Here is an 11069-nt window from a genome sequence, read left to right as displayed (position 1 = left end):
TGAATAGTCGTGCTGTGACAGAGCGTGTTGAACATTTTCACTGAGAGGACGGGACTGTAGCCATTGACAACGGTGATGCCCAACATACAGCTTGCCATGGAAAGGAGTAAGAAGGATTGGATGAAGACAGTAGGAAAGCAGAGAGATGGAAGGGACAAAGCATCTCCATACGCTTATCTGAAATTCTCACCAATGAATTACATAAGTATCTCTATCTTTATGTTTTATTCATCTTTTAATTATCAATCCTCCATAACCATTTGAATCTGCCTGACTGAGATTTACAAGATGACCATAGCTTGCTTCATACCAACAATCTCCGTGGGATCGACCCTTACTCGCGTAAGGTTTATTACTTGGACGACCCAGTGCACTTGCTGGTTAGTTGTGCGAAGTTGTGATAAAGAGTTGAGATTACAATTGTGCGTACCATGTTGATGGCGCCATTGATGATCACAATTTCGTACACCAGTGATCACCTTCAAGGTCAAGCTTGAAAAAGAAATTTTGTTTCTTCTCTTTCATTCTTAATAAGTACTTGCCAAATTCTTTGGCATCATCTTGTTCGGAAACATTCCGTACTTCCCTTGTAATGTAATTTCTCACGTCTTTTTCGATGAAACTTAGTTCACGATGACTGACCACTGCTGCTACGAATGACTGGTATATTTTACTCGGTCTATTTCGGCTTCCTCGTTATTTTCAATGGTGCGACACACAAACATGCTTAGCTCCCTGTGTTATTTAAGCATCTCTGTTTGATCTAGACAGCAAGGGTGTGAATGATTCAGAACAACTTTGAAAATTATCCAAAGACCGACGTCCTTCAACATATGTACATAAATCCTGGTTGGACAGTTTATTGGAGCTAAGGGGTTTGTCTTTAGAGTTAGAGATATCTTGGATTTCCACTTTCCCTCTCTACTACATGTAATTAGTTGATTTTTAATCTCATCTCCCTTCCGAGTTGTGTTCCTTATTTTGGTAGAAAAACCAACAAGTTTGGAATGATCTTTGTAGAACTTTCCAACTTCTTCTAGTATCTTGAAAGTTATCCCAATATTTGGGACAAATTGTTCATCCACAACATACCTAGACTATAAAATGAACTGAAAATATTATTAAAGCGAAACCATTGTATAATACTAAATTAATCGAATATTGTCCATTATATAAATTCAAATTTAAAACACCTGCGTCTAGAATGAACCGAGAAATACCATCAAAATGAAACCAATGTACAATTTCAAATGAACAGAAAATTGTGTTCATAAACAACTGGATTTAGTAATTGCATTCTATTCAATATAATTCAAAATTGAATAATCCAAACCTCATCCGCTTGATTCGATTCAGAAGAATAATCCAAATCGCTCTCATTCAACTAATTTGAAGTTGAATCGTTCATTGTTTTAATACGCTATTGAAATCTGAAAATGAAAAAGAAATCTGAGATCTGAAAACGAAGCTTTATGTTGTAAAAATCCTAGTAAAAAAGAATGCGAGAGCTTTACATTGAGGAAGAGAAGCTCTACATTGAGATAGAAGAATGAAGAGAAGGTTTACGTTGAGAAAAAGAAGCTCTAAGTTGAAGAAGAAGCTTTACGTGAATAGGGGGGAGGGGGAGGAGTTGGGCATGATCCAAAAAGAACTTGGTTGACTTGATTAGAAAAATTAAATGGATATAGATAGAGCATTATTATTATAAAAATTGTGTTTGTTTGTTTGTGTTAAAATTCTCTCTCACTATTTTTTAAAAAGAATTTGAAAGAGCAAAAAGTACAAGTACGAGAATTTTAAAACAATTAGCAAAGCGAAAAGTAAAAGTCACTACATTAATTTAATATTTTAATTTTTTAGCGTGCAATTACTATAACCATAATAGTGGGCAGTTTTAAATTTAAATTATAGGAATCAGGCAAAAAAAAATTAATAAACGAGATGAAAGAAGATATTAAATTAAAAAGATTAAAAGTTGAATATTTTTTGTACCTGTTATAAATTTAAAAATAAATTTAAATAAATTTTTATATACTTATTAAAAATTTAAATTATTTTAATCGTAATTTTTTTTATCTCGTTTATATTATAAACGAGATATATGTATTATTTCAAATTATATATTTTTTTTGTTTGCAAACGAGATATAACTAAATAAAATCGTTACATATTATGTATAATCATTTTGTACACGCTAAACAAAATATATATCAGGACTAATAATGTAAATAATGTCTAAATACTTATTTCAATAAATAAAATTATTAAAATATTTATTTAAAAAAAATCAGGTATACTCCAACACGAAATCTGAAGTTTGTAATTGGGAACCCTAAACCAAAATCCTTCAGCTCTTTTCAGGTTTCAACCATGAGTATGACCCAATTCGCCATGGTATGTCTGCTCTTTCTGGTTTCTCTTTCTTCTTCTCAATATACATAAATTACCATTTTGTCATCCATTTCAATTTCGTGCTTTTTGCAAATTGCACTCTTTGAAGTATAATTTACATAATGAAGAGACCCTAAGCTAAGTTTTAGCACCAAGTTTGTTTCTTTACTTCGTGTTTGATTGAGTATAAATGCTTGCTTGATGAAATTTTATGGTTTGGTGTCAATTTATAGAATTTCAAACCCTAAGTTCTAGCGAGTCTTCAGTTTTATATAAATGCTTGCGGTTTTTAATATATAATTGATAGAATCAAAAGCACGAAGCGGAGTTTTAGCACCAAGTTTGCTCATTGACTTCACTTTGATTCAGTATAAAATGCTTGCTTCCTGAACTTCTATATTTGGTGTCAATTAGGACCCAATATTATTGACAAGTTGTTGGACAATTGTTGATGATTTTTCTTTGCTCTCTATTTTAAATGCTTGCTTTGAATGCTTGTAATGTATTTATATTTCAGGTTGAGGAATTGGCTTCTCTGGTCAAGGACAACCTTCATTGCAAGCATTTAGTGCTCACAATGGAAGAAACCTTGGTCAAGTTTCTTCAGGATGATGACACAAGGTAAAATTCACGATCAAATTATGTTTGACCTTACTTCACAGGAATAGTATAAGTGTATAGTGCTATAAGTCACCACTTTGGCTAAGAAAGAATGGTTTACTTAACAGCAGTAATAACATAGCCTCTATCATGGTGAGAGATAGATTTGAAACCTCAATGAAATTTTACACTTTTCCTGTCATTTTTTCCCCAGTCCCAAAAAGGAAGCAGCCTATCAGCAGAGGGATGATTTTAAGTAATGTCATGTTCTCTGAGTTCTTTTTATAGTTCGTGTACAGGGCAACCAAATTCTGAAAGAAAGTGAAAGAATCCAATATATCAGAACCTGAAAAAATACCATGCCGCAATCTTAAATCGCTTCAAATTAGTCATGATTTCTCTCTCAACAAAAATTGTTTGTATACATCTCTTATTCATTGGCACTTTGTATTTATATTAAGGCCTTGATTCATAAGAAAGGTTGTTGCAGAGCAGCTCTAAGTGTTGTCATTTACAGCATCTGATTGGAGTTGGTTTTTTATGTCTTTCATGTTAAATAGTTGTTTTGCGCTTTGTCCCATAAAATGTGTCTTGAATAATTTACATATCTGCTTTGATGAACTATTATAGTTCAGATGGGATCTTGGAATTGGAGCCAATGAACTCTTACAACCGTCTTCTTTTGCATCGCCTTGCTGAGATATTTGGGTATTTATCATGTGATTTTTATTTTTTTTAAAGTCTTTTCAAATATTGTGATTTTCATTTTAAACATGTTTCCAGGTTTGCACATGAGTCTGTTGGTGAAGGAGATGATCGCCATTTAATTCTTGAGAAATGTCCAGACACATCCATGTGAGTGAACTTCAGCCTTTCCTAGCTGATGACCCCCTAGATATATCAAGCACATTTCCATAACTTTCTCTTGTTATATTTAAACAAGTTTTTTGTGAATGCTTTGAATTTTCAGACCTCCAATCCTTGTAAGCGATATCCTATGGGGTTATGATGAACCCCAATCTTTAATTACATCACATCAAATATTAAGGAGAGAAGACCCCTCCCCAGGTAATATGCTTAATAAGGAAAACACTAATATACCAAACTTCTTAATGAGGGGCCTTAATGTTGTGTTGCATTTTTCAGTCTTACAAACAAACAGAACCTCCTTTCCCCTGTCACTGGAAGAGAGAAAAGCGGCTTATTTGGCTGCTCGGGAGAGAATTTTCTGTGAGAGTTTGGAAGAGGTAAAAGAGCCTGGTGGACAAAAGCAGCGAAGTGTGCCTGTGGTTGCCCACCGCATGATTGCACATGCATTAGGTCGAAGAATGAACACGGAGAATCAAAATGTCTTAGCTAGTGATAGTACAAAGGACAAAATGCTCATGGATGAATTGAATGCTCGGAGAGAGAATGGCGCAGGGCCCAATCCCATGGAGAACTCGGAAGAGTCAATACCTCAAAGAAGGAACTCAAACAGTAGAATAAGAAACACTAGCACTTATGGTGGAGCTGCACTTAATAAAAGGGATGATCAAACACTGCTGGACAAAGATTTCCCCAAATCAACTCAAGATGGAAAACAAGCACCTAAGTTGAGTAAAGACTGCATGAAGGAGGAGCACATAGGAGCTGCGAAGAGAATGTTTGCTCATGCATTGGGGGTGCACTCCGGGACAGTTCCTAGAAGTAGAGATGGAGAGACAAAGAAGAATTAAGCAAAGGATGAGGTTGTTCTTTTCCTTGAAGTGTAAGTTGAGAAATCTTTTTCTGAAGCAGAAGATACTGTGTCTAAGAAGGGACTCCCCCATTGTTTTAGCATGTTTTCACATGATTCCCTGACATAATCTCAGGAGATCCATACAGGAGATACTTGTATCATGTTGGTGGCTAAGTACAGCCCTGATTGTGCTGGAATAATTTGAGTAGCAGCCGATTTCCAGTGTCGGAAGAACCCTCTTTTTGGAGTAGGGAAGGAAAATCCAGTTGACGAGATATGTTTTGGAATGTTATCCAGATGTTGTAAGACAGGGAAGCTGCATTGTCATTCTGATGTGTATTATATTGTGTTGTATAACTACTTGAAGTGGAAAAAAGTAAGAGGGTGTTTGGGGTGTCATGAAATTGGTGTGCAAATATCACTAGTCAATGACAGATATGTGAATTTTATCTTGTTTCAAGATGCCTACTTTTGTTTCCCATCTCCGGTGAAAAATTATTTTATAAACATAATAGAAAGAATTACGTTTTTATGATGTGCATAACTAAAACATAGACAAATGGTTAACCAAAACAACTTTCACTCAGTTTGTAGTGTAAACTATACAGATTCATATATGGTGTTATGTGTCAATTTCAACATATAAATACCACGCAATACAAGTTATCACAAAGTGGACACTCCGCACTTAACACTAAGGGTGCTGTTGCAACATCTGCCTTGCATTCAAGACAATATTAAGAAAACAAAAAACCCAAGATATGCCAAATGGTATCCCACCAACAGAAATATGCAATGCTTGACCATCACATTTCAATGTCTTCAAGATCAGGCAGAGGAAACCGAAGAATTGCAGCAATGCCACTTATCTGTGCTAGCTCTGTCCATCAGCAACAAAATGACAAATTGAGTTCTAAACAAATACATAAAATACCGAAACATAATCTTCCTACACGAGTTTCATACTTTCATTTACTACCAAAAAGTGGTGCATAAATCTTTAGTTTTCGTTTAATTAATCTATTGGTCCTTATAATTTCACCAAATTTATAATTAGGTTCTTATACTTTTTTTCTTTCAATTGAGTCCCTACATTATTTTTAATTTTGCAATTAGGTTCTTGTCATTGTAAAAAATGTTAGAGCTAACGGAATATTTCTTTGCAAATTGAAGGTACCCATAATTAAAAATCTAATTAGATCTTTGATCATATGTTTTTTGAGAAGAATATTCTGTTAATTTTAACATTTTTGACACGAAAATGACTTAATTACAAAATTTAAATGTAGTGTAGGGACTGAATTGAAAGAAAAAAATATAGGAACCCAGTTGCAAATTTAGTCAAATCATAGGGACTAACAGAGTAATTAAACCTTTATATTACTCTCTCTGTGCACACTTTTTTTTTGGAGATACATATCTCTTTTCACTTTTATTTGTCATATTTTACTATTTTCGTACTTGGATAAAAGTTATGGGAGGGAGCACCATCTTAATAATTTTTCCTTCTTTTCAATACTACATGCTTTTCGGTTCATGGTGTTCTAGGAAAATAAACAATAAAGTAAAACCACTCACGTTCTCCAGAGACATGCAAGGATGAAAATACATGGACAGTGCCTCCTGAATCCTTAACTGAGTTGACCAACTCAACAAACTTTTGTCTTCTTGCTATATCTGAATTCCTGTAGCAAAAAGCATGTACATTAAGGTTTAAGGCACAATTTTCCAATGTAAACTTGAAAGGGCATGGAGAAAGACACTGCTGAAAACATTCAGTTCAGTTATAATGATATATTGCTTAGTGATTTATAAAATTGGCACCTGAAAAGATCATCAGTAATAAGAAGCGTTTGCACAGCTAGTCGTTCATTGGCAACCTCAACATGTTTAACTCCATAGCAAGCTCGGGCTGGATCCTGAACAAACCCAACAATATTCAATCAAGATTTCCTTGATTTTTCAAAATGGATGCGTCAGCTTAAAGGATGCGCATGTGCAGTTTTGAGATTAAAAAAGAATCAACGAGTGTAATTTTAGTTATCACTTGATACAAAATAAGAATGAAAAGTGAAAAGGAAATTTCATGGAAGATGACAAGATGTATTTCTCTTAATGTACTAACTTCAGTAAATCTAATCATTACAGCAATTTATGATGCAAGTACGTAGAAGGTCAACAGTTTTTTAGTCAACAGTTTTCTACTAGGCATAACATTTCTATGAGCAAATAGAAGTTATATGTAGATCCTATTGATTTTTACCTAAGTCTATAGTATCTCATCCTATAGATGTTTAAGAGGAACTAATACTAAAGTCATTGAGAGCAAGAGAATTTTTCATATAGGAAATTCAATATTCCAATCATAGCATGGACAAGGCAACAAAAGAAAACAATTTCAAAAGAATGGGACCTGACATTTGAAAGCATGTCATAAAAATCCTTCATAGCTCGAACCTAAATAAAAAGAGAAAGCAGATGGTTTAGTTCCAGTCTCAACAGATAATAAAATAAACAATATTTGGAAATTGTTGAGCAAGGCCAAATCGATAAGTGCATTATGTTCAATAATTTGGCTATCATGGTACCTCTTGTGCTGCCTTAGTATCTTTAATCATATTCATGACATTTGGAGCATCAAGAACCTCCTTTAAACTATGCCTACAGATAAGAAATTATGAAGTGAAAGAAACGAGATTTTAGACTCCAACAATTATATATGGAGTAGATATGAACGCAACTGTTATGAAGGCGCAGTTAACCAACTACTACAAAACTAGGAATAGATAAGAGAAGAAAAAGTGAGGAAGCAAGCATACTTGTATCCCGAGGTTGTGTGCACAAGAATAATCCTCGACTTGTTTTCAATAATAGGACGTAGCTGTCTTCTTTCTGCCTCCAAAAATAAGTGACGATGAAACTGATCCTGAAACAGAAATAAAGGAAAAAATTATTACCGCTACAAAAACCTCTACCAAAATCCTGCTAACCCTTTGCATATATACAAGAAAAAAATAATAATGTTACTGATAGAAATATTCAATGCCTTGTCAAATTTGTAAAACTAAAATGAACCAGCAGGGAATGATGGCAGACCTTTGTAAATCCTGGACTTGCAATTACAGCGCAGCGAACCACATTGAAATCTATATGTTTCAAGAAAGCCTAAAACAGATTGGTAGAAACCATTATTATACTTGTAAATACTCTCTTTTATGCTTTTTTTTAATAAAGAACAATGATTATAGAAGCAAACAAAGACATACAGCAAAAATGAAGGATAAGATATCCTCCAAGCAAGGCACAATGGGGGGGTAAAAAAAGCAAAAAAAAAAAATAAAAAACAAACGCAAAGCTATGATAAAAATAGATATTTGGTACATTTCCATGTTCTGTATTCGTTGAATTTACCTGTAAAACATTTTCGAAGAACTTATTCAAAGCCTACAAAAAAGAAGTAAGGCACTTTAGAATATGCTCAAGTTATCGAATTCATCCAATGACATATCTTGCAATAGAGTAAGAGGACTTACTGACTCATAACCAGCAATAGCAGGTCCATGCTTGCGAGGAATTGAGGTTTCTATCCGAGAACGGGTAATAGTCATACTATGACATCAATCAAAATAAGACGAGTTATCTGATTGAAACAGCATGATCACATGTCAAAAGTTTGAAAAGAGTATCAAAAAGAAGATCATGAGTTGGGGATTTGAGTATTATGGGGTGCCCAAAGTCCCACATAAGAACTAGCTTTTAGGGTGTGGAATTCTTGATGTTGTATTAAAGAGAATAGTTCTTCCCCCTTAAGAACTAGCTTTTAGGGTGTGGTTTCTCACTTTCTTTAGGTACTTAACAATGCTATTAGAACCGTGGTTCCCATCACCATGGAAAGGACTATCTATAGGCTAGATTAAGGCAAATACCAAATCCTGATAGCCGGTAGAGAAGTGGCTACCACTAGGTCAGTGACAATAGAGTGAACCCGCTATGGACGTCGGCTCTCCAAGGGTGGTGTATTGTTAGAGACATGGGTATTATAGGGTGTTGTATTAAGAAGAGTAGTTCTTCTTAGTGTATTATGTTCCTCAAAGAAATCAAACATATACATCCATCTATAAAATGCAAAAATAATTGTCCAAAGTTCCAAACTATATTTAGATGTATTATGTTCCTCAGAGAAATCAAACACATACACCCATCTATCAAATGCTAAAATAATTGCCCAAAGTTCTGAACTATCTTCTCTAAACAGTACTATAATACTGATCGTGTGAATGAAATCTATTCAACTGAAAATTCTCAGTACCTTCTACCAATAAGTAGGATATGGGCTAGTCCTTCTTGCATCAAAACCACGGCTAGATCAGCACTTGCACCGGGATCTGCAAAATATGCATGGACTTTTTGTTCACCATAGCAATTTACCAATATTCACACCAAGAGCTTGTTGGGTGCCATTAAATCGTTAGAAAAAGATTTTTTTTCCTGCTAATGAATTTACCAATATTCACACTGGTATCTAAAATATCATGGTACTTAGTAATAAAGAGTTTGGTTTTGATTGGTAAATAATAATATATTCAGAGAAAAAAGCATTTTTTCCCGCTGGAAATACAAAAGTCTGATTTAAATTGCTGCATGATTTAAGATATGTTTTAATCTAATCATATGAATATTTTTCAAGACTAAGAAAAAGAAAACATTTTTTCCCCGCTGGATTGTATACAAAAGGATGATTTAAAATGCTGCATGATTTAAATTTGCACTAATGAAGAAATATATTCAAATTATTAGTCTTTGGTGACTTTCAAATAGAAAACATCAAACTTTTAAACTGTAAGGAACCAATTAAAAATTTGGTGAAATTATAAGGATTAATAGAGTAATTAAACCTAATATCTATTAAATTTTCCAGATTCAGATTACACACCAGAGGCCTGCTGCAGTACCTCCAAAGCATAAGAATCCCAAACCTCCTACAAAAGGAATATGTAATATTCAGCAATCATAGTTCTTCAAAAGAGGGAAATAAATTACAGATCATAGAGATTTCATCAGAATTTCATCTTTGATACACACAATGCTAAAACATAATGATTTTGTTATAAAATAATAAAAACCAAAAATCAAGGAAGCAAGCAAAAGATCTAGCACATGTATTATAACAGAGAAGAAAGCCTGATGGAAAAAAATCAGAGAGCAATACCTTTCTAAGCACAAATGGTCGCTGTAGCTCGAGTTCCAAAGTATGGAATGCTCCTATCTGCACAGTCAGTTACAAGGCTGATAACTAGAATTCAAAAGAATCAATTAAGAGTCAAAGCTGGTATGGCAGTTAAGTACCTTAACATGTTCATTCTCTAATATGTTCTTTCCACGAATTCGCAACATAGAGCCTTCTTTGTCATAATCTGCAACCTGAAACACAACAGAAAGAACACAATATTTGTCATTGGATTGAGATAAAGGGCAGAATATAGCAGCCTATTTGGTTTGATGCCTACTTTCATTCTCAGATAATAGGTTTTCAAATTTCATTATTAATCACAGAAAGGTCCTTCATTGAGATAATGACCTTAGTTTTCAATCATACATTTCAAAAAAATCATGTAAACAGTAAACTTTGTACCTCTTCAACTTTAATTTCCAATTTGAGCTTGATCCGTTCTGCTTCCCGTCCACCAGAAGCTGCTTCTCTAAGAACCTTCCTATTAACAAAACAAACAACACTTCCAAATTCAGATTCTCCATATAGATCACACAAAGAAAACCATGACAGAGTGCAAGTGAAGTACCTAACAGTAACCGCCATGACAGAATCACCTGGAGCGATCAAGTTATAAGCATACCATAGATCATCCGAATCTACTGCCACCATCTGCATAATCAATCAACAATTGAAATAATTAAATTCAAAAATTCAAAGCATTGAGAGAATGAATGAATTGTAATTGAAAGAAATTGCACCTTAACGCTACCAGGTCCATTACGTACGAGGTCTTTCCGAACGATCTTCATGCCCCTTCCTGTCAGCTAGCGAAGCTACTAAGTTATAGTTGAAAATAAGCGAAGAAACTATTTGTCAATCCCTATGACGATTGCTCCCAACTCCCAGCAAAATTCCAAAATCCTTCGCGGGCTTTTGTAATGGGCTAAATCTATGCTGGGCCTAGGCCGACATATCCATACACAGGTTTCTGATTTGTCCACGTTTTTGTTACTTGAAACGTGCATCCTTAGATGAAATACTCAAATTGCTTTACAAAAAATATTAAATGAGATCTTTAACAAATTTTTGCCAATGAGCCTTGGCTTTAATGGCATATCTTCCTCTTCTCATTTCAAAAGTTTAGGG

The 11069-nt window shown here is 34.2% G+C and overlaps 2 protein-coding genes across 5 annotated transcripts; one reads left to right on the top strand and one right to left on the bottom strand.

Moving 5' to 3' along the window:
• The first annotated feature begins 2279 nt into the window (after positions 1-2279).
• Positions 2280-5173, top strand: LOC107465857 (uncharacterized). 3 transcript variants are annotated; one of them, XM_052253949.1, is made up of 7 exons: positions 2286-2394; positions 2909-3012; positions 3622-3699; positions 3775-3846; positions 3962-4059; positions 4138-4741; positions 4845-5173. In XM_052253949.1, the coding sequence occupies exons 1-6, from the start codon at positions 2371-2373 to the stop codon at positions 4707-4709; spliced, it is 948 nt and encodes a 315-aa protein (XP_052109909.1). In that variant the 5' UTR covers positions 2286-2370; the 3' UTR covers positions 4710-4741; positions 4845-5173. The 3 variants fall into 3 exon arrangements, with proteins under 3 accessions (XP_015940316.1, XP_052109909.1, XP_015940313.1); XM_016084830.3 differs by having other exon boundaries at positions 2280-2394; positions 3627-3699; positions 4138-5173; XM_016084827.3 differs by having other exon boundaries at positions 4138-5173.
• Positions 5174-5274: 101 nt separating this feature from the next.
• LOC107465856 (protein PELOTA 1) lies at positions 5275-10818 on the bottom strand. Of its 2 annotated transcripts, XM_016084826.3 has the most exons (16): positions 10682-10818; positions 10510-10592; positions 10344-10422; positions 10058-10132; positions 9921-9977; positions 9645-9690; positions 9021-9096; positions 8245-8320; positions 8123-8155; positions 7808-7876; positions 7531-7637; positions 7300-7372; positions 7130-7168; positions 6536-6630; positions 6290-6396; positions 5275-5591 (listed from the first exon to the last, which is right to left on the bottom strand). In XM_016084826.3, the coding sequence occupies exons 1-16, from the start codon at positions 10730-10732 to the stop codon at positions 5518-5520; spliced, it is 1140 nt and encodes a 379-aa protein (XP_015940312.1). In that variant the 5' UTR covers positions 10733-10818; the 3' UTR covers positions 5275-5517. The 2 variants fall into 2 exon arrangements, with proteins under 2 accessions (XP_015940312.1, XP_052109908.1); XM_052253948.1 differs by lacking the exon at positions 5275-5591 and having other exon boundaries at positions 7125-7168.
• Between the last annotated feature and the right edge of the window lie 251 nt (positions 10819-11069).

Source organism: Arachis duranensis, chromosome 9 (assembly GCF_000817695.3).
Source record: "Arachis duranensis cultivar V14167 chromosome 9, aradu.V14167.gnm2.J7QH, whole genome shotgun sequence".
NCBI lineage: Eukaryota > Viridiplantae > Streptophyta > Magnoliopsida > Fabales > Fabaceae > Arachis > Arachis duranensis.
The sequence above is the reverse complement of the archived record's forward strand: the minus strand, read 5'-3'. Positions and strand labels throughout refer to the sequence as shown.

Bases quoted from the DNA above. Each gene is read 5' to 3' on its own strand.
- LOC107465857 (XM_052253949.1), top strand. From the start codon at position 2,371: ATGAGTATGACCCAATTCGCCATG. The intron at 3,013-3,621 runs GTAAAATTCACG...GAACTATTATAG, and splicing joins CTTCAGGATGATGACACAAG to TTCAGATGGGATCTTGGAAT. The intron at 4,060-4,137 runs GTAATATGCTTA...TGCATTTTTCAG, and splicing joins GAGAGAAGACCCCTCCCCAG to TCTTACAAACAAACAGAACC.
- LOC107465856 (XM_016084826.3), bottom strand. From the start codon at position 10,732: ATGAAGATCGTTCGGAAAGACCTCGTACGTAATGGACCTGGTAGCGTT. The intron at 9,978-10,057 runs GTACTTAACTGC...CTGACTGTGCAG, and splicing joins TAGAGAATGAACATGTTAAG to ATAGGAGCATTCCATACTTT. The intron at 7,169-7,299 runs GTACCATGATAG...CTTTTTATTTAG, and splicing joins ATACTAAGGCAGCACAAGAG to GTTCGAGCTATGAAGGATTT.